Here is a 26,500-nt window from a genome sequence, read left to right on the forward strand (position 1 = left end):
CCAGGGTTTAAAAAAAAATCCGCCCTTTTTATATTGATATTTTTGAAAAAATAAAAATAATAAAAAGAGAATAATCTAGACTAAGCTAAAAATTAGCATGGGACCAATGTGTTTAATTACATTTCTATCACAGCCATTGTTTTGCATCAGAACACAAAGAAATGAGGTACAACGTGGAAGTAAACTGCACAAAAAGCAGCTGATGATGCTTCCAAGGAACTGGTTCATCCTGAGTGCTCAGGAAGCACTTGCAGACCAGCTGGAACCAGGAGGCGAGGGGACTGGTCCACAGCAAGGGCAGGAGCACTGTACACAGCCACCGGGGCTTCTAGGGAGCTGCCTCAGGAGGCAGGTTGAAGCAGTTTGCTGTGACTCTGCCAGCCCATGGGAGCCTCCCAGACTCAGTGCTGGCTTTGTCTGACCTTGCAGCACTCCTCGTCCATGCAGCATTCGCGCAGAACAGCCAAAGGATCTTTGGCATCCCAAAATCATGTGCGCTACACAGCCACACGTGCTCTACTCGTATTGGGAAAGCTGAAGCCTGTTAAGGGGTTCCAAGCAAAACCTCCAAACTGTGGCAGTAGAAATGCTGCACCTTCACTGCACCATCAAAAGGGTAAAAATGAAGAGGCCGCTGGGATTCCGTGCCGCAGAAGGGACCTGACTGGCACACTGCTATGATTCCTCGCACCATAAAGTCGCTGACATCCCTGAACTAAAAGCAAGGTATGGACAATGGCATGTGAAAACAACAGTGCTGAAGGCCAGTACAGCTAGTAACCTAACCTGGGGAGGGGCGGGGGAAGAGAGATGGAGGTAGGAAAAGCCTGTGCTCCATCATCAAACACCAGCAGGGAGGAGCAGCGCCGCATGCCACCATCCCGTCTTGCAAACTGCGTGTCTCACTTCTCCTGCTCACCCTCCCCTGGAGCACAACAGCACTTCTGGGTGAGGGCTGCAGGAACATGGTGAAAACAAGACTCAGGATGTAGCGTTGGAAGCGAGATCCCCCTCAGTCCCTCCACACAAGTTCAGCATAGGGAACAAGCTGCTCCGCTTCACCTTTCCGTGCGAAATCCACTTCCATCACAGCACATGCCATGATTTCTCCTGAGATCAAGTGTCCTGCCTTCAGGCAGGGCTACGTGCAGTCTGCCCAATCCACACACAAGCAGAAACACAGCCTTAAGCATGTATTAAATGTACCCCAAATTTTGTCCTCTGCACTTAGATTAAGACCATAAAGGATATTTAAATGTGCTCCTGGTAACTGCTGCTCCATCAGGTTAATCATTAGAACAGGATTTTGCATTTTTAAGTCTGCTGAGAACCTGCTTCTAAGGCAAGTATTAGTAGGCCAGTGTTTCTCAGGGGCCAGTAAAGGCATTCATAAATACAGGCTCCGCATAGGGCAACACATACTGAACTAGTTTAGCAGCCTGAAGGAAAGAATTAAGAGAGCTCCTTTTCAGGACAGCTGTATTTCATAATCCCCTTAACAAAACCATCAAGCTCCTGGGAGCACATAGAAGACACATTAAGCAGCACAAGACCCTGAAAGAGGACCCTGTGCTCCGCAGGCAGCTGCTGAGAGACCGAGCGATGGTGCCTGGGCCAGGCCAGGCAGAAGACAGTGGACAGGGGAGCCGCTGCCGAGCTGGGGGGCAACAGTCCAAACTGCCATGGATGGAGCTGGGGGCAGCCCCAGCCCCCACCAAGGCAATTCAGGCAGTCTCTGGGTGACAGTAGCAAAGGGTTGTTCTGATCATCAACATTTCCCAGCTTCTGGGTCACAGCCACTAGGGTCTCCACATTACACTGGGGCATGACCAGGCACATGAGATTCCTCACTCCCTGGTTCCCAAGGGCTGGGCTGCAGATGTTGTAGGGCAAGGATGCAGCTTCTTGCACTCACGGATTCTCATGGCTGAAGCCTGTTAGAGTGGCCTCCATGGAAAACACAAACAGTTCTTAGGGTAACTTCTTAGTAGTTACCACGTTTTCTCTTACTGGTAAGTAAGTTCTTTGCAAAGAATATAAACCACTAATTTTTAGAATGCATAAAATAAGGTCACTTATAATTCTTATTATGAAGTTTTAGTTAGAAAAATACATAAATGTGGCCCTTTAAAGGTTAGAGCTTTGCTGGATATACAGAAAGGAGAACAATGAGCAGGACACAAACACACCGCACATTTCTGAAAAGCCCTTTAAAGTCAGGTGTTGAGGCTGAAGGAAAAGTATTCCTTTCCTTTATCCTTTAATGTTTAATCTTTTTTCTTTTAAAGCAACTCTCTCTGCATTTTCTACATTGGACAGTAATTGCTTCCATTTTACACCTCTCTTTACACCTCAGGGCTAAGACAAACAATCTTATTAGGTTCTGACAATATGAACAATTCCCAAGCTTCTATTTCTCGCTTTTTTGCTACATTTGCATACCTGCTGCTATGATACACTATTTTAATCCAAATCTAGTCCACAACTACCTAGAAATTCAAACTTCTGTCTGATTTCATCCTCCAGAAAAAGAAGCTAACATTTAAGGGTAAGTGAATTCTCCTAACCACCACACTATTTCCAAATAACTATTTTTTTCCATCAATAAACCACCACAGTTTGAGACTAGGTGCCGAAGACAGTAAGCTGGGTTCTTTGCTTAAACTTTGTTCTAGCCCCTATTGCTCTTGTTCTCTGCCACCTGAGAGGAGTCTCCCACTGCAAATTCATCTTTCAGTTTGCAGTATCTTCAGACAGCCTTACCTGAAACACTGTGCAAAGTCCTCTGTTAGACTCGCCTTGGACAGGAGATTCCAGGCCTACTCGGTCTCCTTTGCCACATCCAGTATCACAAGTTGCAAAAATTATTCACAAAATAATTATAAAAATTATAAAAAAATTATAATATCACAAAAATTATTAAAGCCTTTTTTTTTTTTTTTTTTCCCCTCCAGAGAAACAAACCAAACCTTGCACAGGTCCCCTTGCTTTCTACTTGTGCAAGGCACCACGGGAGGCAAAAAGCAAGCCCCAGTCCTACAGCTGTGGGCACTTTACCAACACAAAAGCTCGCCTTAAAGACACACTGCAAAAAGTTCAAACTGTCCATTTCTGCACTCTTTTAAACAGAAACATAGATATATTTCCATGCCAAAGTCCTTCTAGGAGAGACTTGTTTCACTGGTAAAAGGCAAAAACAGACACGTAGAACACCGAAAACTGCCACTAAAATCCATGTGGGTACCAAGCAAGTGTGACCCTACCAGGCAAGGGCAATGTGTGCCATGCTTTCACAGCCAACGTGCGCCCAGCAGCTGGTGGCCCTGCGGCTCACCGGTGCTGGCCCACACGGCCATCCCTGCAAATGGCACCAAGGAGCCGCTCCAGGCTACAGATAGGGAGTTTCGCCAGATCAGTTTCCACACAAATGAGTTCCCTGATTTAACTCACTGAGCAGCCATGGAACTTGCATCACCACCAGGAAAGCTGCGGAGGAAGGTATGAGCAGCACAGGGCCACTCTTTTCAGGGACAGTGCTAGTTTTAAACAGCCATGAAGCTAGAGACTTAATTACAACAGCCTGGTAAGAGTAGACTTCTTGGATAAAGAAAAGAGCACTATTGCATTTTAGGTAAGAGAAATCCAATTTCACTGGATTTCTTCCACAAATTATTAGGCAAGATGGTGGCAAGCAAGATCTTGAAATCACTTAGCTTACAATTTCTGCTCTTCAAAATAAATCTCCAAGGCTAAGGCACAAAATCTGAAAATCCTGCAAGTCAAAAGGACATCGTTATGGAAAAAGGAAACACCTGTACAACTTTATCTCATTAAGAGGCAGCAGACAAGCAGCAAGGCACAGGTGTGAGGGGAAAACAAAACAAAAAAAAGCCACTCCAATGGCAGTTTGTCCCCTGCATAGCTACCCAGCACAACAGCCCTGTTTATTTCACTAATTATTCTACAGAGTATTTGTATCCAAACTCTGAAACAGCACACTGAGAACACATGGCTTACATGGTTTACCTTTGACAAGCAACAGTAGGAAATCAAAGGTTTATAAACTCTTACCGCAGAAAATATCCCTCAAAAAGCTAATGGTTCAAAGGGGTTGCTGGGAAGCTTCCAGCTATGGTATGCATGAACAATGAATGCAGGTGTTTTCTAATCATGCTGATACAAAAAAAAAAAAAAATTGTTTAAAAATTAGCTGGACTTCAGTTGATAGGAATCAGGTGGGCAGTTCTGCCCTCCACATGGGGCCCTGCACAGACTGCTGGCCGGCCCCACATGCACCATCCCACCCCGCCAGTGCAGGGAACACAGAGCACAAGCTGCGCCCAAAGATACTTAACAGATAAAGTTGAGTCCCACAGCTTTAAATTATGACAAAAAAAGCAATACCTTATCCCCTACTAGCTTAACTGAGCAGTCTGAAACACTTCATATCTGAATAGCTCAGACCTTTATTTGTTCTAGCAGCTTTACTATTTAGTTATTGTTTACTTGACATTTTTTAGTATCTCCTTTCACACTTCTGTTTCAGAACATTGTCATTTTTACTCTTGTATCATAAAAATCCTCATTTACTTTTCTGACTTACTTCAAAGCCGTCTTCTGACTGTCTTCTATCAGCCGGTCTCTCATAGCACCTATTTTCTCTATCCCTCTTCTTACACCTGCTAGTTGCTGAAATCTTTTTTCTTCCCCTTCTGTCCTCAAATTACAAAGAACACGGCCTGCTTGTCTTAAGCAGATAGGTTTAGAAAGAAAACCTATTTTTTTTCTCTCTATCCAAGAGTCTGGATAGATGAGAAAAAAAAATCCTCAAATAAAAAAAGGGTATTGCCAAAGGTTTTTAAATATTTGATATATCTGTCCTTGACTTCTTTTGGAATCATCACTGTCATCACTCGAGCATTTTAAAGAGTATCTTTAGCATTCCAGATCTCAAGATGTCTGGCCTGCTTCTGGCCTAGCCATTAATCTTGTCTGCCTTAGGCATTATAAAGGAGTAATTTATGTGCCATGATCTAGACATCTTGTAAGTGGTAATTATCATTGATCTATAAGTAAATATGTGACTTAACACAACCCTGCACTAATTTCAAAGAGGTACCTGTATAATAACGTGCTGTAAAGACCAGCATACTCATGCACTTTAAAACCATTTTTAATATTACTGCTATTCCACTCGGAGCTCTCTTGAGTAGAGGTTGTGATTCTCACTAATAGAAAATTGTGATGAATAGAGCATTTTATCATATGCACAAGTGTCAAAGACAATAAAAGTACAGGATTGACCTGCTCCATTTATTTTTACTGTTGACTGTAAGAAGGATACACGCCTAGGTTTCTAGAAGTTGAAAGAACAGAGCAAAGTTTTCAGCAAAGATGTGTCACATGTTGGCACCTAAGTAAAGCCAGATGAGACAGAGCTTCATAGCTTAAGACATCTCACTTCTTGCCTAATGTAACTTTCAATTGTTTCTTTTTAATCTGGCATGATACGTATATATATACACACATTGCTTTTTAAAAGTGTTTTAATTATTTATGAACTCACTGTTTCTTTCCAAGAAAATGGTTTCAATATAGGTTTTCTTATATTCTAAATCCATTCCATGCAGAATCACCTCAGCCAATTTTCCCTTCATTGTTCATTCTTCAAAACATATATCTACTAAGTTTGAAAAAGTTGGCTTTGTTTTGCTTTCTCAGAATAATTTACTGTGAAAGATTTAAGCATTTTGACTTTCTGCAATACAGTTATGACCATTTATAATGTACTTGCTCCAAAAACTTATACATAATACAAAATTAAGATTAAAATAATCTTATAATTACTGCTCTGTAACCTAAAATTATATCGGCCCCAATTATTTAAAAATATTCTTTTATTGTGCATTAACAAATGGCATCTTATGGCTTCCACTATACTTTTCAGCACTTAGAGGAGTATTGGACACAATTTCTGCACATACACTTTTTATTTTGGAATAGCAAGGAATATTCTCACATAGCTTAAAATGGTTACTGACGTTTACCTGGCATTTACTGTTAAGATATCTCTGCAGAAAGAGAACTTATCTTACCAAAAGGAGGAGACTCTCGCCCATCTTCTAATCCTGAATCTCGCTCTCTGTCTCTCTTTCTGTGTTTGTGTCCACGGTGCCTATGGCGGCGGTGACTTTTTCTTCCACCCAGTGGCACATGAACTCCAATGAACAATGTTCGGTGGCCTATAAAGAAAGATACCTTTTATAAAGGGATCATGGCAAAATAATAATATTGATAACTGTAGCAATGTTAGTGATGTAATAATTACTATAACAGTAGAATAATAATTATTACATTAATAGCTGTAAGTCTTAGAATAGTAATGATTATGCAGTGTCACAGATGTACATCCTGCTGATACTGGAGAACATCAGTATCAAAGCTCAAATAATGAAGTATCAGATACTTTTTAATCAAATTTGCATCTTTACATATGAGCTTTGCTGCAAGCCAGACAGGAACGGACGGGTATTCTGTGAGGTGTCCTCCAGATTACTAATATTAAGAAACTCATGCATCTCTGCATGGACATGATAAGTTACTGTTTGTTTTGCATGCAGAGCTTTACAAAACTCAGAGCTATTTATTAGCCAAATTTTAACAGAATTCTTCTGGAATTTCACCAATGCCAAAACAAACAAAAAAAAAAAGAAACAAAACAAAAAAAGTCGTCAAAAAAAAAAAAAAAACCGCAATGAAAACTATCTGCAAAATCCCTACAGAGCTTTATATCATAGAATCATATAGACATAGATGGTAGATTAGAGGGTTTTCATTTTTTCTGCCATTTCACTTAAATAACTAAATAAGGGGCACTGTTGCACATTTGAGCCTGAGGAATTTTATGTTGCAAATCAAGCCCAAAAGATTTAGCTCTCTTAGCTCCGTGGGCTAACAGGATCAGAGCACAGTAAAGCACACAGGAGGGGGAGAGCACTGGGGAAATGAACACAGAGTACCACGAAGCAGGCAGAACAGGAAAGGATTCATAGCTCATGATGCACAGGTCTCCCACATTTACTCAGCAGAAACACATATTCCAGATTACTCATCTCAAATAACATTCATTTTCTCCTTGAAACAAACGTGACACAGCTAGTGGATAATTGCTGCTTTGCAGTAATCATTCAGCAGTGCCAATCATCTGAAAAAGGTCAAGAACATTAAGCTAAAGTGGCACGTGATCTCTAATCCCATGGAGACTCCAGCAGGGGCACAACACGCAGCAAGGCAGTGTTTGTCACAATACATCAAAGAAATTGAAGGCTGACAGGAATTCTCCACCGAGGCAGAATTAAAAAAGCTGGAGAAGAGGCTCTGGACACACACTATTTTATTTTGTCAACTTTGATTCACATAGAGGAGACCACAAAGCAGAGACATCAATTTTACGGAGCCTACTCTTGTATATTCAGGAGATTTTCCTGAAGCAAAAATCAAGGGTTGAAAATAATACTTTTTTTAAGATATTTCCTTCTTTCTCCTGAGTGTGTTCAACTTGATAAATGATTTAAAAAGAACTTCTGCCTTTGATGCTTTTCAAACGCACTGTAATCAGTGGCGCATAAAAAAAGGAAAAATGTGTGCCATAAAAAGAAATCATTAAAAAGATACTGAAGCACATAAGTAATGCATTGCTCAACACTTCTTTGAGTAGAAAAAATGAGAACAACATTGTTAAAGGAATGGGGCTACCCCCACTAAGACTCTAATTATTCCCAGAAGTGCAATAGACTAATTTAGTAATTTAATAAATTTGTTCTAGAGTGGGCATGCTTATCCTAGCTTTTTTTTGCCACTCCCATGTTCAGTATTTACCAGAGTCAAGAATTCAGATTCAGGTTCACACTTCGCTTCATTTGTACGGTTCTGAACCCAACTGTTCTTTATTCAATAAACTGGAAAATAGACCCTAAGATGCCAAGTGTCTGCATGACACAAGAATGTTCTCTGCAAGGACAGAATCAGTTCACATTAAAGAGAAATCAGCAATGTGGAAACTGAAAAGGATAACCAGGAACAAGCAAAATGAATTGGCTTCCTTCTGTATGAGTCTACTGAGGTCAGAGTTCTACTAAGGTACAATTCAGTTTTGATGTAGGGGAGGATCAATGTCTTTGTAATGAGATTCAGGGCAAATAAGGAAATTCATAGCGAAAACATAATAGCTTTCTATAGAAAAGTGATGGAGTGAAAAGTAAAAGTGAAAAATGTGAACACAGAGTTAAGAAATCCTAGTTTATTAAAGGACAGTAACTACAGAGCATAAAAAGACCAGCTGGGAACAAAAGGAAAATTAATGAATTCTAAATTACTGGCAGAATGACAGTGAATCATAGAAGCAAGACAGAAATGACAGAAGAGGAGGGAAAATAAAAATGGAAAGGCATAAAGTGACCTTATTTCAAGTAAACTTTTGATGGTAAAGATGATAAACTAATGACCAGAATGTAAGCTTCCTTTTTCCTTAGAAGTCAACTGAGACAATTTTAAAGAACACTTTGGCAGTTCGACCTACACATTTCCTGAGCCCAGGAGGCCAACCATGCGGCCTCCTTGCCATCTCCAGCATACAAAAGAGTAGCAATGCAGCACTTGCTCTGACAGGTGTTTGCTTGCAGTCTTGCTCTGGAGAGGAGCATCCACACCTGTTTCAGTGAAGTTTTTGATAGATTTTTTTCCCTAAAGAAAAGGCATTATTTGAACATGAGAATAATTTGCAGCTGGGACCATAAGCGAGTCCCAACAATCACCTGGATGTTGTCATTTTAATGTTGTGCAAAACAAAGATTTTTTAAAAAAACCCCACAACTTGAAAGATTTTGTTCAAGTATAAGACAAAACAAATAAATACAGGTTGTGGACCTTGATATCACTGAAGTTTATGGGAAAACTCCAACAGATACCAAAAGTAACACATTTCCTCCTCATACATGGAAAAATGGGTGAAAAGACCTATTTTTCATGTATTTTTATACTTTCAATAAATGTATTTATTACAAGATCTAGGTTAAATTAAATTATCAGGAAAAAAAGGCTGAAGTCAATCACAGACCATCCAATAGAACTCCAGTCTTTTCTTACAGTTTATAACTCATTGGATAAGGGCATTTATTTCATTATACCTTAAGAGCTAGATCCAAGGTTTCTGTGTGTTTTGTTATTTACTTCATGAGGATACAAACTAAAAAGAGGTCCCTGAATATGTTTAAATACTATGATCTTCTGCTTTACCTGCTCTATTTTATGTTTACATAGCACCTACCTCAAATAAGTCAGGATTTCTGATTTTATTAGCATAGGGTTACAGGTTATACTAATAACTGCAAGTTACATGAGTATATAAACTGGAGACATCAGCCACGAATTAACAACCATTATGGTGAGAAATTACACAAAGTCTAAGGAGTTGAGCATAGCAAAAATTGATTGATAACTCTTTTAAGCCAAACCTTTTTTGGGCAAACATTTCAGAGACACCATGTACTATTAAGTCCTATCAACCAAAAAGGAACAAGTTGTTAGTGAAAAAGCTACATAAGGCTTGATGTTTTATGCATTGATTGATGTTATATATGCATATGTTCCATGTTCACATAATAGATTTTCTCATGACTTTTTTGATATCCTGATTTTTTTTGGATGGCTGTCATTCCTTGCAGCAAAATGATACCAAAGTAGTCAATATAAAATAATTCTTTATTTTTGTTATTGTTGTTGCTATTGTAATTAATTGATTAGTCTGGTTTGTTTCTCCCCATCTTCTGGGAACTATCCTGCGACCTTCTAAAATTTTTCCTTCTAAAATTTTTCAATCTAAGAAATGAAAAATATATTTTTATACTCTTTCAGTCAAGCACTATCATTGATATCATCTATGGTATTTTGTGCATGTGTGCACAGATATATGCACACTGTGAGGTTCATGGAAATTTATATAGAAATAAGATGCAAAAGGCACATTTCTAGGCTTGAACACAGTTAAAAATTTGGCCAATGATGCTTCTCAGAATAAACAGCAATTCTAATAGACAGAAAAGGACTTCTCCTGTGAATACTTACTTTAAAATATAATTAAAGATTTTATATACATAGAGAAGTTTATTCCTCTTCATACTTATAAAATAAAAATCAGAACTAATTTGGACATCAGTGAGACGCATCATTTATCTGGACTTCCTGAGCTTTTTCAGTTAACCTTACACTGACATCAATAGAGTTTTATCAAGAAAGGGGCATGGCTTCATTCCTGCGAAAGTACATGCTGAACTAAATGTCAGCTAATGCCACATGTGTCAATGGGAAAGCTAATCTTTGCTAAAAGCACATGCATCAATATCTGTTGTATTAGGAATTAGGGTCCAACCATTTTTTAAATTTGAACATCTGAGAAAATATAGCAGTATACCAAGATTATTTACAATCTGAAAGCCTAATAAAAAAAATAGACTAAATTGATCTGTTCTGCAATGTCACCTCTAACCACTGCTACAAATCCAGTGCTAAATTGTATACATTAAAAAAGAAAAAAAAAAAAAAAAAAGAATGTTCTTAATCAGGTTGAACACAGCAGGGAGCAAAATTCAAAATATAAGGTTAGTTTAAATCCACGCGTTGACAGCATGAGGCATTTTGGCCCTCATGGTTTCCTTTGAGGTCTTAAAACAACATTTAAGTAAAAATATTCTAAGGATCAAAGAAATAAAGTGCTATTCTTTATAGCACTGCTATAAAGTGTTCTTTTTTACTTTAATGGCATTAAATCTATAGAAATCTAAACTATATTACAAAAGTTTTAAAAGTGATCTTGTTAATTTATTTTTCAAACCAACTAAGGTATACGTAAAATCAGGATTACCACTTATTTCATAAGAAAGTATTTTGTTTTGTATACATCATGAGACAGAATCACTAGTTTGAGGTACAAATTCTTTCCCATGGGAAAGACACATGTAAAATATATATTATTAGTATCAATACAAGTAGTGACGACATTTCTCAATAAAATCTAAGTTGAATGGTTGGGGTGGGTTCTTTAATCCTGAAGAAGCAATTTTTTCTTTTCACTTTTGTAAGAATCCAAGAGCAATTGATAAAGACAACTTTGGAACTGCAAACAACACTCTCCCTTTAAAATGACAGACATAAAATCTAAAAATAGGTTTTCAAAATCTGTCATTCTGGATCTTCAAAGCAGAAGCTAGACCCAGACCACCTATCTTATTCATGAAATAAGTGGAAAGACATAGAAAAAAGAAACTAGTTGCATTTCAGAAGCTTTTAGCGCACACATGCCAGTATAATTTGTGGGGTTTGCCTGCCTGCATCCCTTAAGGCCTTCCGGAGCTAGCCAGAATCCCACTGCAATGGTCTGAATGGATGCAACACTGCAAGCAAAAGTGGAAATGCAGAGAAAATAACTGTAGAAGTTTCCCCTAATTTAGGGGGGAAAAAAAATCCAAAAGATCTTCATAACTGAACACTGACAGTGTGGCCGGTTTTGGTCCCTCCTCCGCTCAAGCACAGGTTTAACACAGGGCACACTTGTGCAGTGGAGCAACACACACACGTAGCATCTTTCTCCATCAACAGGGGGTACAGGGACCTCCTTTTCACACCTCACATTGGAGACACGAGCCTTTACTTTTAGAGTGATGAGGCCACACAGGTGGCTATGGCCGAAGGGGGCTGTCCGGACTGCGACTCTCAGGAGCTCCTGGTAAATCTTCAAGCCTTCCTGCGCTGACTTCCACCAGACAGACTTTGTACCTGCCTTGGACCCAGCTGAGACCTGGGTGTTCAGGCCCCACACACGGGCATGATGGCAGCGGGCAAACAGGGAAACAGATGGCTCTGGAAACATCTCCAGGAGAGCAGATGCAGGCCCTTGTGGCCTACTAAGGAAACATGCTGCAAAGTCAAGGTGCCTGAAGAGAAAATCCTCTGCCAGCAGCTCAAGCAAAAGTTCTTGGTCACAAATGACTGCTGAGAGCTGTGAGCCTGGAGAGAGGGTTCTCCTGCTTCTGCAAAATGGTCACTGCTTTGATGTCTCTGCAGTGTTATGCATTGCCAGTTAAAGCTGAACTAAATGCAATTTTCCAGACTGGGGAAAAAAACAGTAAGGTAGAGATAGAAAACTAGCTCTCCATGAAGAGTTAAAAAAAAATTGTTTTCCTTACAGGAGAAAAAGTAATTATGGTGAATTGTGTAGGAGTCAAGAGTACATGACTCATTATTCGTTATTGTAGTGCAGCAGGGAAGCAGAGCTAAAAAGAAAGCAGGAAGGACAAAGGCAGTGCTTCCTAAACCAACAATTTACATTGCTGGTCATGGATATGGTTTGCTCTGCACACATTTTCCCCCACTTTTACTGTCATGCTGTAATTTGTGAGGGACTAACTGAAAAGTCTTCACAAATTGTTGGGCAATACATGCAGCAAACACACCTGAAGACTGGGAAAATACCTCATACATGGAGGAGTCCAGCAGTAACTAGGCAGAGAACTTGTAAATCATACATCCCTGGTCCAAGAAAGCATTTGTGGACAGTATCCAGCCACATGGAACAAAGGAGTGTCTCTCTTGAGCCATTAAAGGACTTTTAAAGAGCACTAATAGAGCATTGCACTCACAACATATCTATCCTTTCAACAAACTATTTTGGCAAGTTATGGCTAGACCAAAAGAATCTTTTTAACTGTTTCTGTGTTGCCACTCTGTTTTCCCATGTTGCTCCAAAGGAGTCAGAAGTGTTGCCTGCCCTGCCAGACAATAGCCAACAGTGAGCAGAAAGGGAGTGCAGAAGGATGCTCGCTGGCGCCCGTGGGACAGGGTGGCAGGCTGTGGTTATCGGAGGGGAGAAATTGACCTATATTTCTAAATTAGCAACAAACAAAAAGGAAAACAAGCAAGCAAGCAAACAAACAAACAACAAAAAAAGCAAACTCACTACTAACACAACTGCATGCTGAAAACTAAACATTTCCATTTCTGCTACTGCAGTTCTGTCAAGCACATTTCGCAGCTTTCACTAAATTGGCAGTAGTTGGGTGAAAAACAGAGGTGCTAATAACAGAATATGAAAAGCCACCAAAATTATTTTTGGGTAAACTGGCAGATTACCATCATGACCCACATTATACAAAGCAAATTTAGAATAAATCAAAGTTAGCCTCTTTCTCTGCTCACGTATCTTCGATGAACCCAGCTAATTTTTCATTATGAAGATAATTGTTTCATGCCAATTTCACAGGGTGAAAAATTTGGAATATTGGTCCTCCACAAATAATGACAGGATTTTGTTCAGTAAAGGTCTGAGCAAAGCCAAACTACAAAACCTAAAGCTCCTAATGAACAAAAGACTGTGGCTTTCAGCCAGTGCTGTATAATAACTTATTTGCTTTCATTATTTCATTACTCTTCATGTTAATTTTCAACACACTTTTGCCAAAATGTCCAATGTAATTATGTACAAATCTTCAAGGTAAATTGCTTTTCTACCAACAAGGAAAAACTGGGAAAGGAGACAATACCCAAGCAAAGGAAGCAAAGAAAGAAAACCCAGAGATTGCCAAGGCAAGGGTGCCAGCAGAGCTCAGAAGAAAAGAGCAAGTAAAATCCCAAGGAACATGAGGAGACATAGGTAAAAGCTGACAAAACTACACGGGAGGCATTACAGAAGGATATACCTCGGAAACAACAAAGGGAACAAGCTAGGACATGTAATACCTCCTAGGCAACAAAATGAAAGGATTTGGTGCTTGTAAAGCCAAACTGGCTCTTTTTCCAAGAGCTCTTCACAGCGAGCCACGGCTCTACAGCCATATCCAGCATTCCCCAGTCTGCCAAGCTCTTCACTTCCACAGCTCACGCTCTGCCCCTCCACATCCAACAAGCACCGCTGCAGAAAGCACGAGGTAGCTCAGCACAGACATCAGGATGAATGTGGCAGCCAAGGGAAGCAGCAGGAAGGAGGCCCCTGGAGAGCAGGATCTGCACTGACACGGCTAACAAATTATCTCAATTGGCTGTAGCTTCCTGGCAGCCCCAGGAAGGGGAGGCCTTGGTCAATGTTCCCAGCTGCCAAGCAGAAATAGTAGCTCGCTCGCTGCTAGGTCGGACCAATGCTGAAGCAAGACCATCAGGTTCATATGATTAATGTTCCTTCAGACCTGTGGGCTTGGATAGGAGCTAGGTCTTATTAATTATCAGGTAAATAATCTCAGTGAAAAACAGACATGCAATTATGTAATTTCTGTAGAACTTTCCATTCTCTGAGACTGAAAAAAATTGCTTCACTACCTGTCATGGAGCATATGTTTTTATTTTGCTAGATAGCATGTAGACATTAGAGCTTAATCAAAGGGTTTTTTTCCATATATTAACACTACCTGTAAATAATTTAAATTTCATGAAAACTGTGTGGTGTGAAAAATAAGAAATCTAAAATGAAATAATTACTAAAACAACCACTTTAAAAAGAGAATACTGAAATACTTAGGAATGTTCCTATTATCAAAATTAACCTTCACATAAGTTTTTAAAGTTTTTCTACAAACACTCTGAAATTATGAAGTATTTTTAGTATAATAAGGTTAATCCTCAGTTTCTGTATCACAGTTTGTGTTGGACCACTCATGTTTTTATTTTTAATCTTTTTTTGAAGTCTTTTATGACTTTCATTTAACCAGTCTGCATAATGTAAATTTTGTGTTAGAATGCATATGATAATGTTCACTGATTGCTATACTGGATAATGTGTTTTATGTGCCTTAAGAGACATGAAAGAATGCAATGACTGAACTGACTTCCCAGAAGAAGAATTTTTCCCATTCCACTTATGTAGAGAAAACAAATGAAATAGAAAAGGGTAAAATCTTGACTTTTCTGAGTCAACAACTGTTTTGCCATTTGCCATATTTGCTTCTAGAGAGCCAGAATTCATCCCTGATTCCCTCCTGGAATCCTCCTCCTAACAGTGCCAGCTATCTCCTTACCAAACCTGGCTGTAGTAACACCCAGAGCTATTCCAAGGAGATTCTGCAATCCTTCCTCCCAGATCCAGGACCAACAGCTGACCACCACTAGCAAGAACTGTCATGGAAAAGACTATTTTCTTTCTCAGCTACCACACTGATACAGAGGGCATAAAGGCAAACCTCAGCCTGAGTATTTGTATCTATGTCTTTCAAAGGTCTTAGCACATAAGCCAAGAGCTTCTGAGGTCTCCAGAGATTTATAAGACAAATCCAAATAGTTTTAATATTTGATGCACTAAACTCCTGCTGCTACTTGAATGCAGTGAAGCAACAGCAGTCAGGCAGAGATGCCAACCAGGAAAAAGCTGCCCAAGCGCAACTGTGCCGAAGGGAACATCTGTGTGTGCATGTGCCCACCTAGGCCAGCAGTGGTGAGCACGGGGCCTGCTCTTGAACACGCAAATACATCAATTTTTTTCTTCACGCTCAGTGCTTAATTCTCCCTTAAGAATTCCACCACTGATCAAAACAAGAGCATATTTATTTCAGTACAAATATTGTCTGTACATACACTGAAAGACAACACACTAGATATTAGATTATAACCAAGGGAGCTAGGCTGCTTGTTTTGCTTTTAGGACTGATTTCACTTTCCCTTTATTAATGCAGCTGCCAGACAAATGACCTGTCCTGTACTAGTGACTGATCTTGAGCTTACATCTTAGTAAAATGAATTAGGTGCTAAAATCATTCGTGCTGAAAATACAAATGCCAAAGCTTCGCATGCAGTCCACTTCTGAGGTGCCAGAAAGCTTAAATAGAAAGAAGCAATTTAAAGGACATATTTCAAGTATCATTTCTGGCATTAATATGCCAGAAATGCATCACGTTCTTTTCTGCTCCCATGACAGAAATACAATTCATGTCCTGTTTCCCCAAATTTTTACCATACTACTCAGGGAAAGAAATGGCTTTGACATACTTAATTTGAAAAATTGAATACCAATTTTCAGATTAACACAACAACATTGGGCTCTTCCTAAAAGCTGCAGTTTTTAAAATGGTTCTAATATGGTATTTTACAAACTTTAGCCTTGTCAGCTCTACTCTTTGCTGGAATATTCATTAACCAGCCATTTACAATTTTAAAACAACCTCAATCAAATGTCTGTCAAAGAGCTAATTACATAACATTAATTATCTAATAATACTGATTTTTACTAAGCTATGCAATTAGCATCTGCTTATATATTTCATTATTATTTCATATTATTTCGTATTTTAAAGCTGAAACCTGTTATAAAATTTGAAAAAAAAAAGTTAATTTTCAGCAGAACCCATCAGAATGTACACAGGACAAGAATAAGATGGTGACATGTGTCTGAGTCATATCCACTCTTTCAAATTTAAAAGTGCCTAGATGTGCTGTGAAACAAATGGACATGCTATTAAGAGGAATTGGATTATTAAGATTTACAACCATTTCAAACCTTTTTTATGTTACTCCATATTTCTGAATACGGTAATTATATATTTAAAGATACTAATCTGATCTTAGAGTGGACATGAAATTTATCTGAAAAAGCTATAACTGTGTAATTGTTCTTTTAGAATATGGTGAGATACTGTGATTTTGTTTTAAAGAAAAGCGGGCTCATTACAGGATTTTTTCAGTGTTCCAAACAATTAAAATTGATGGGCAGGAGAATGGGCCACTTCAATATTCTGATTTCTAATTGACATTGTCATCATAGGAACAGTTTTTTTAAGAGAAAAATTTCAGTAATATTTTACAGGAGCATCTCTACACATATGGGATGGTAGAGAAAATTATACTTAAATACAGGTTTTAAAATAACAGCTGTTAACATTGTTAAATGAGTTTCCATGTAATCACATGGTGAGCATCATAGTAATCCTTTTTACCCAAAAGCTTAAACTTACCCATATGACTGAGCTTAAAAGAGGTCATTCTTCAAAAAAAATTAAAAATAAAAATTAATGCCTCCTTACCATATAAATGACGTGGCAAAAGAATATATTTTTGGTAGAATCCCCCATAAATAACTCTATACTTCACAGAGATGGGAAGGTTCTGCCAGCTGCTTCTCCAAGGAACACCAAATATAATGGTTTTACATTATCCAAAGATATAATAAAGTGACTAAAGACTATAGAACACAATGAGCAAAATTCAAGAGCTTTGCATGCCTAAATCCAAAGTTGTTATCACCACAGGTTACACTCATCTAGAGTAAGATTTGGATGCACTAAACAAAGTAAATGGGAAACTTTCAAAGACTGAATTATTAGGCCAATATCACATGACAGTTCTCACATCTGTGAATCACTTTCTTCTACTGAGTACTCTTGTTTTTGCAGCGTATCTCTTCAATATGTGATTCTCCAACATGCTTTCGTTCAGTAGGAAAGGTGGATATGCCACAACATTAGATTTATATCAAGTGTAGAGGCCACTAAAAATACTTAAACATCGGTCCTATTTGTATTTTTATATGAAAGTTACAGATTTCTCTATATTTCTGAGGAATTATTGATTCTTCTGTTTAAATTTACATATTTCTCTGAATATGTAAATATGTTTTCTTTTAGAAAAACAATACGATATAATACACACAAAGAAAACCTCTCACCTTCCAGATCTTCTTTTTCAAAATGTGTTTTGAGAATGGAGCGAGTTCCACCTCTATCCACAACAGCCTCTTCATCATTTCTCTTAAAAAGAGAAAAAATAAGATAGGTAAGCTGCTTCCCATTTGTAAACTATTGACAAGACAGAATAACATGAAACAAAGATAACTTTACTGTTTACTTTTCTCCATCAGAAATTAGGAAAAAGAAAGTCATTTTCCTTATCATAATCTGTTCCTTTTATACTAATTTTTACTGAGTTATGATTACATCTAACTGACATAAAGAAGCAAGTTTTTATGTTAAATCCTGCAGGATGATGAGTGAACTTTGGATACTGAGAACTAGGAAAAACACATGCCAATAAGACAATATAATATCTGACAAAGGCAGCTTTTTGTGTGCTCTTGAAGAGATTGTACTTTTTTTTGTCTCTATGATACATCCAGAACTATGTGCAGAATCCCCAAACTATTATCATTTGCACTCCTTGTACTTTGGGAAAGCTAGAGAATACTACTTTCAGTAACTAGATCAGGAGAAAGAAAATATTACTAGCATAAAAGCACCTGGCTTCACTTACTGGTGAGCAGAGCAGTAGCTGCAACAAAAGCAGACAGCACAGTCTCACAGTACAAAACCGTAAAGCTATTTTTTTAGTAACACATATTTTAGTTTGATTTTATACTGTAGCCATAAACACACTTTAATAGCATAAGTAAGGAACACCTTCAATCTCCACTGCAGCATACAAGAACTATGTGCTGAAATGATTTATAGTGATCAGGCTAAAAACGCTAGAGAAATTCGTGACTTTCAACCACTGTGGACATAAAAATAGTCGTGATTCCCTGAATATTATATTTTCAGCCATGAGGCACTGGATGCAGTGCTAAACCAAATACTGGCTTCACTCTGAGTATAACATCACCAATGTGTAATAAAATAAAATAAAATAAAATAAAATAAAATAAAATAAAATAAAATAAAATAAAATAAAATAAAATAAAATAAAATAAAAATAAAACAACATTTAAATCACTGTTGCTAAATACAGCCTGTATTTGATTTGGAAGATACTGAGAATGATTTTCCATGTTGAGTTGAAATAAAAAGGATGCATTATACAAAAGCATCAGTTAATACACTATGAATGTGTATTTACTTGATATTAACGGAAGGGTTTTAGTAAGTCATATCTGAACTAAAAGTGCCTGATTTCAATATATAAAATTGTTAACTTAATGAAAGACTGAAGCAAAGGGATTTGAATATCATCATTACATGCTAAATATAAGCCTATATGTAGAATGCAATAGAACATAACAAGAAATTATACCACACGAGCACCTCTCCTTAGAGAGCAGATGCCGTAGGCAAAGAAATTCACATCAAGATCTGACTATCATGTATTCCAGATCTAAGTTTTTGTTTCAGGCTCCTCTCTGTCTTAAAAATAGCTGTCACACTGCAGCTATCTTACATAGAAAAGTCCTAGGAATGTGTCAGTACCAAGCATCTGGGCTGCTAAAGAAAGATAGAATGAGGGAGATGAAGAGCCTTACATGGTCTTTATTACTGCTGTGGAACAGATAGTAGCAAGTTACAAAAACCTGGCAATGAGAAAAGGCCAGGTATTGAAACTGTTATTTTTAATAATTTGGAAATAGCTAGTGATCTACTAGGGTGCACCTGAACAGTCTAATACCGCACAAACCATTTGATCATCTCAGATAAAATTAATCCATTATTTTAAGCAGTAGAACATAGCTGGGCGTGTGTGGAACAATGCCATGCCCGTGGGTGAATGGTTAGGCTGGATGCCAAAGGCCAAGTATTACAGCCGTGGCAGAAGCCGTGCTATTCGTGCATAAGTCATAGCCAACAGCATTTTACTGATCCTGAAATGCCCTTATGGAAGCAATGCTAGTGGAAAGTCTGTAATGGCAAAAATATTAATATGCTGGACATTTCAAAGCCTTTACAGATCTTCTAAGTAAACTAAACACAAACTAGTTCATTAATATTTATCAAAATATGCTCATACACTTTGACTTCTCCTTTCCCATGTGTTTGATTTTCAGCTTTTGGCAATCATCATCTTCCCTGCCTCCTCTTCCTGTAATGTCACAGCAAGTCTCAGCAGCCTTGCCTCATTCTCAGAAGTGGGTTTCTTCCATTAACATTACAGGGGGGAAAAAAACAACTTAATTGGGAGGTTTGTGCTCTAGCCAATTCCCGTGTCAGACTCTGAGCGAAGTCCAATTAAGCAGGCCTTGCACTGAGCACTCCGCTTCCCAGGGAGCGGCATGACAGCCACCTTGCATTTACCAGTGCAAGAGTCACCCTGTTTTCAGTGGGGAAGTCAGTCCTGTGATTCCTCTACTGTCTCCTTTGGGGAGGGGGCAAAGGTGGGAAGGGCTGGCTGTTAGTTTATCACAATTAATCTCATTTGGAGGTAAGCACTATAGCAACACAATAGTGGCAAATCCTTTCCCCTTTCTCATGATCATTAGACACTAGAAAATCAATTTCACTTGGGAATTCTCTGTTTTCTTTATTAGCATGTCAGGAAAAATGTGGAAATTATTAAGTACTAAAATAAATGAGTGTTTGAAACAAAAAATATAGGCAAGATCAACCATATGATGTCATGGAAGACAGAACTCATTCTTTGGATGACTTTTAATGCACCACAAAACCACTGACCTCAACTTTGATATCCTCCAAGTATTAAAACCATGAACCCCATAGTTTTGCCTATCAATTGCAGAATAAGGCATGAAGATTAATGTTTCTTAGAGTCACAAAATGCTTGTGCCAGAATTCTAGATTTCTTCCTTTCCTTCCCTCTTTTAAGATGATGAATGGTGCACAAATCTGCAAGGACTAAGGTGTAGGAACTATACTGATGTACTGGAGCAGTTTGCATATAAATTTGTGGACACACTGACCAGATATGAGTCCTTGGAACTGTCCATTATTGCAACGAGTTGCTTGCTGAGTCCAGTGAACACTGTGGTCTACTGCTTAAAGCATGAGAGAGGGATCCAGAAAGTGCCTGAGCTCTAATCCTGGCTCTGTCACTTGCCGTGTGGCCTTGGAAAAGTCACTTAATCTCTGTGCCTCAGCTTCCCCATCTGTAAAATAGGGATAATAATACTTACTTACCTACCTTCCTCACTGGGCTTCTCTGCACCATAATTAATATTCACAGTGCATTTCAGAACTGGAAAGCACAGAAGTGCTAAGTAGTTCGATTCAGGAAAGTGCCCAGTTTGCACACATAAAGAGATGATGATAGAAAACAGTAAACTGATAAATAATCAGCAACATTTAGGGATACAAAATATAACTTCATAACACAAAACCAACTTATATTAATGCTGCGCAGCAGTTTCACACTGCACACCTAGGACAACTAAGTGGATAAATTTTACATTATGAGTAAAGACCTACTGGGCCTGCTTCTTCTTGGTCTCATCAAAAGCAATGCTACAGAAGTCAGTGGAATTATGTGTTTTGTTTGCAATAAATTTCTCATATTTATAAAAAATCTGAAAATTCTCTTTTTGCTTTTTATTTCTAAGCCGTTTAATTTTTATATACTTAACAGACAATGACTTTACACAAGCCAAGAGAAAACTTTCACAAAACAGCGCAGCATCAACAAACATAATGGGAAACAAATAATGCGTCAGGAACAAAAGAGCACTGAAGGCTTGTAGGTGAAAAACAGAAACTTTAATGGTACCACCACTGGGAAATCCTCTACCAGAGCTTTCAGCAACTCAGTCCAGGACTTCACCTCTTACTGCGTTCATTAACCTGTGTTCATTTTCCATATGAATGTTGACATGTCCTATACCACAGAGCAGCATCTGCTGCAGACAGATACATAAACACATAAAAATATTTACACACATATACACACACATACATAAATACACACAGAAAATGTGTTTTAATGAAAAATGAAATTGTTATTTTTGTCTCTTCATTCTAGAAAATTTTAAACACAATAATGAGTAAAGAAAATCAGTGAAGAGTCATTCTTCACACTCTTACAGTGAAACTGCATGCTATGAATTTGTAACACATATTTGAAGTTATTTATATTTAAACAAAATGAAAAGCAAATACAAGATCTTAAAAGACTCCTGTCTTATATTCACATAGCCATGAGGAAAGAGATCATCAATGACTACTAAGTAGACAAATTTTATTCTCTAGATTCAGAACCTATGAAACAACATAGAGCAAGGCTGCAACTGTTGCCAGAAGTTTTGTGGGTTTTTTTTGTTGTTGTTGTTTGTTTGTTTGTTTTGAAGGAGGCTGAGGGATAGAGGCAGGGAGTGGACGAGGAGGAAGTCACACATGGTTTAGGTACCTGCAGCAAACATCTAAAATACCCTGGGTATCAGCCAGGTTCAAGGATACACAGAACATTCCCAAGCTTCAAATATGACTTCCTATTTGGGAAAGCTTCCCACATTGCTTCGTTGTCCCTAACTACTAATCCTAACATGTTACAAAGAAGTTGATGTTTAAACCTGCCACCTCTCAGATCAGTGTAGTGCCACTCTACGTATACAAAATGTATGTCCTTTCACTATGTGATAAAATTCAATAAAAGGTAGATGACTGACTGGAAAGCAGAAGAATGAAATTCCTTTCAAAGATGTATCTGCACAAAGACATATGACATATTTTTAAATATTTATGTGCCAACATACAAACATACACTTGCAGAAATTCAATACAAATCTGGGTGAGGGAATTAGGATATATTGTTTATAAAGCATGCTACAGTGATGAGAAGGCAGATTAAAATCTAGGTGACCATATCTACATTTGAAACTATTTTCATATTCATTATATGTATTTATTAAAATATTTTCAATATTTTCAATATCAAGAATGAATTGCAAGGAGTATTCATATTTCAAAAAATGCTTGGGGGTTCAGTTATATTCTTAATGCACCCCCAATACAAACTGGATCATAGCCAAAAAGAATCCTGCTTCAATATCTCCTTTTCTGTAAAATACAAGGCGTAGCTGAAGTCATTTTGATATTTTACCCACTAAAATTATGCATCTGACACACCTGCTGACTCACAAGCAGACTAATCACAGTATTAATTGCTTCTCCATACAAGACATTTATTGATGATTAGGCAACATACATAATTCTAAAATGCCATCTGGAACTAAGCAATGCCTGTCAGCATAAAACATTAAATACTGCATTCCTATGAAAACAATAGAAGCTTTAAGAGAAAATGATCTCAGCTAGTTTATATTATCAGCAATTATGCATACTAGAGAGATGGAGCTATAATACACTAATTTCAGTTTTTGTGTTTTGTCATGAAGTTAGTGGTATAAACCTCGTGTATTCAAATTTAAATTTGAATTTTAAATCATCTATAATGGGATTCTCAACATCTATCCAGACATCACAGACATGTAATGATTGCCTTCCTAGTCTGATGATATTATATTTCTACATATCTCTCTATGCTATACTATTTTCACAAACCAACTACATAGCATTTATAAGATCATTTTGGTTAAATTCAGCTTGACACATAATGAAATACGGCACTGTTAAAGAAAAGCACATCATCTAGATTCAGAAGCTTTTAAGAATATATAGAAAACATCTTGACAAAGACAATTAGCCTAAACAGTTAAAAAGATGTTGTATATAAATGGATACTACCCTGTTGTAGGGAGCAAATCACTGGTGGCTGCCATGTTCTGTCCTGTCCTCTAAAGTGTCCTTGAGCACGCACAGTCACACAAAACTGATTTAATGCACGACGTGTGTGCCCACAATTTAGATGCTACAAATCTTTGCTCTTTCCTGAGATAAGCACAAGAAAAAATCCCTTAGAATATTATCATATTTTTAATTGCTTATTATGTTACCCACATATTTAACAATCTGCTGAGGAGAAAAAAGACTGATTTTTATCATTCGAAAGGATTTTAATTGCTTTTTCTACTCCATTAGTCACACTCATCTCATCCTTTTCCCTCCTTATTCTCCGTTTGAGGAAGACCCATCAAAAAAAAACATTTATAATGCACTAAGGTCCAGTCTGAAAGGTCTAGAGAATGATTTAAGTGTCCTTTTCATTGCACTGTTTTTGTGATAATTTGCTAGTAGTTAACACACAGCACATGCTCCTTTGGTCAGCTCCACTCCACGTAGCACAGGCTATGCAACAAAGTAGAAAGCAATTAGTTTTCATTCCAGATTTGTATCTTCCCCAGGGCTGCATGTCATATGCATAAGAACATCTTTCTCTGTCGCTCTTCCCTCTTCCTTTCTCTCGCTTTAAAGCAAAACCCAGGATGCTTAATATGACTCAATAAAGAAATATCGTCTTCTGCAGTGCAGCTAGAAATTGCACGAATCAGCAGCAGCTCTGAAGAATGATTTACTGCTGGCCTGAGCCTGAACACACATTTAATACCGTAATGCAGTTCTGTTAACATATAAACAATGCAGGCATTAAATCTAAGCACACACCATTGTTATAAATTTGATGTGTCCAAACATGAGCGGAAATGCAAACACAATTAAAACAAAACAGTCTTAGAGACAAGGAAATGCTCACAATACATATAATTCCCATGTTTATCTATATCAAATATTCCTGTACTGGTTATATACCAGCATGTATAATATAGCCACTATGAACTGATGCATAAATGGATGCATAATCACTAAGATGAGCAGATATTTAATTCTAGAATCTTCCTTCCCAGAATAGCCATTATTGTATGTGAGGTAGTCTCACATACAATATATTTCTTACATTTGCAAAACAGGTACGTGATTCTACTATATCTATTCTTCTCAATATATCTACACATCTAAAGATAAAGCTATTTAAAGAAGATAAAACATAAAACCAAGGCATGACAATAATTTGCTGCAGTAATACCCAGAAACCCTGTTCCCATCTCTCCACTCTCTCATTAGAAAATAGGACTCTTTTATTAATGGCTGCAACAACAAACAAAGTGGGAAAGCAATTCCCGCTCAAAAAGTGTGATAAAATTTTTGGAGCACTGGTTAGTTTACCATACAAATAACAAACTAATAACTTATTTCTGGATGCTAGTACATGTTTGGAGCACTTGTATGTAATTGCAGATGTGCTTATCAGGTTTTATATGCCTCAAAGAAAATTAGGAACATTTAAATGACCTGAGCACCTTATAAAAATGAGGTGTGTAGGGGTTGTATTCCTTCTAATATTTCCAGAGGCATTAAGATTCTCAAAAAATTTTCCCTTCATTTCCATCATAGCACATCTGCTGGTTTTCTAAACCAATTTTCAATCACTAGTCTCAGCCAGACCAGCAAAATATGGAAGATGACACTCCTTGCTGCTCATGTATGGGGTATTGAAACTGGATGCCATCTGTATTACTGAGATTATTTTCCTTCAGATTTTTCTTTCATAGTTTGTCCAAAAAATAAAATAAACAGTGACGGAAGTAAGAACATCACAGATTTCAACCTGGGGCATGGTTATTTTTTCCTCTCTGGTTGTTCTTTGAAAGTCTTATGTGATCTTAGTGCAGTCTCATTAGCTGAAATCCTCTTGCCTGGCTTCATTGCAGCAGCTATGTCAGCTACGGCTCAGCAGGCCGACAGCACCAAGAAGGATGCGAACACTTTATCCAAAGCCCAGATGAGATTTATCTATAGCTTGTCTGGACCCCAGCTTGGCTTAATGCCAGCTGAGGACAGATCTTGGATAATAGCATTATTTAGGTGTAGTTACAAGTTAAACTTCCCAGGAATGGGCTTCCTGGACAGCAAATGAAAGTCAATTATGTTAATTGCAAGTTTCTTAATCAGCAGCAATATATATTAGGTTTTACACTGGGTAAGCTGCCCATCTCAAAAGGATGTTTTTCAGCTTCAGTTAGGAAAGATGATGCATTTTCACATTTCTTTTGCTAAAAATAGCGCCAGCAAGGAGCATCATACAAGGCAATCTTGTAACAGCTACTCATGCAGAAGAAGCAAGTGCAAAAAAAAGAGGTCATGACCAACTTATCAGGACCTGTTTCAACCTCAGCTACAAGACTGAGGAGAGAGGACTTTTTCACTTCCTTTACATTCACATGCTGTAGTCTGGAATTTGTATTCATTCACATACAAACATGTGTCAAACATTATTTCAAAAGTATTCCTTTTTCCTCACAAACCACCCTAGGAACAAATAAATTCATGTAGGAACTCATGTTTTAGTTACTGCAATAATATGCTTCACACATCTTCTAACTAAAAAAAGATTTTTTTAAAAAAAATGTGGTTGCAGTTGTATGCATGCTATATGAAAGGCAGCACTTCGGTTCAGCCCAAAAGGTATAACTCTGATCTTCAATACTCACTCCCTGAATTTCACCTCATAAAACCCCACTGGAAATTTTAAGTCCTTCAACAAGCAGTCAACACACTGCACGTTATAAAACGCACCTCAGGTTATGAAAATAAAAAGTAATCAATATTATGAAAGAATGGCCAAAGGTGACACACCACAACCTGCTCGAATCAGATTGTGCTTTTTGCAATTTGAGTGCCAAAATTTTGGTGCAATCAATTCCATTTGGTGAACAAACCTTCTCTACAATCCCAGAATTACTCAGGCAAAAGGGAAGCTGTTCCAAGACAGAGATATCCTGAACCCAGATTAATAGCATAAAACTTCAGGCACCTTAATGAAGCTACTTAAACTGAAGATGACACCCTCAGCTCTTCTAGTAGTCAAAGCAAAG

The 26,500-nt window shown here is 37.8% G+C and overlaps 1 protein-coding gene across 7 annotated transcripts in view; it reads right to left on the reverse strand.

Moving 5' to 3' along the window:
• SLC4A10 (solute carrier family 4 member 10) overlaps positions 1–26,500 on the reverse strand; it is a 132,101-nt gene that overhangs the window by 71,958 nt on the left and 33,643 nt on the right. For 6 of the 7 annotated variants that reach the window (XR_003251409.1, XR_003251382.1, XR_003251365.1 and 3 more), the window contains exons 2-3: positions 17,693–17,774; positions 6,096–6,242 (exon numbers count right to left, since the gene is read on the reverse strand). Coding sequence is in view for 3 of the 7 variants with exons in the window: in XM_026052252.1 (XP_025908037.1) it covers positions 6,096–6,242; positions 17,693–17,774 (229 nt within the window). In the remaining 4 variants the exon portion in view is untranslated. Of the gene's footprint in view, positions 1–6,095; positions 6,243–17,692; positions 17,775–20,644; positions 20,760–26,500 lie in introns of those variants that run through there. The other variant, XR_003251402.1, reaches the window with a different exon arrangement.

Source organism: Nothoprocta perdicaria, unplaced genomic scaffold (assembly GCF_003342845.1).
Source record: "Nothoprocta perdicaria isolate Ctin4 unplaced genomic scaffold, notPer1 scaffold_0, whole genome shotgun sequence".
Lineage (NCBI taxonomy): Eukaryota > Metazoa > Chordata > Aves > Tinamiformes > Tinamidae > Nothoprocta > Nothoprocta perdicaria.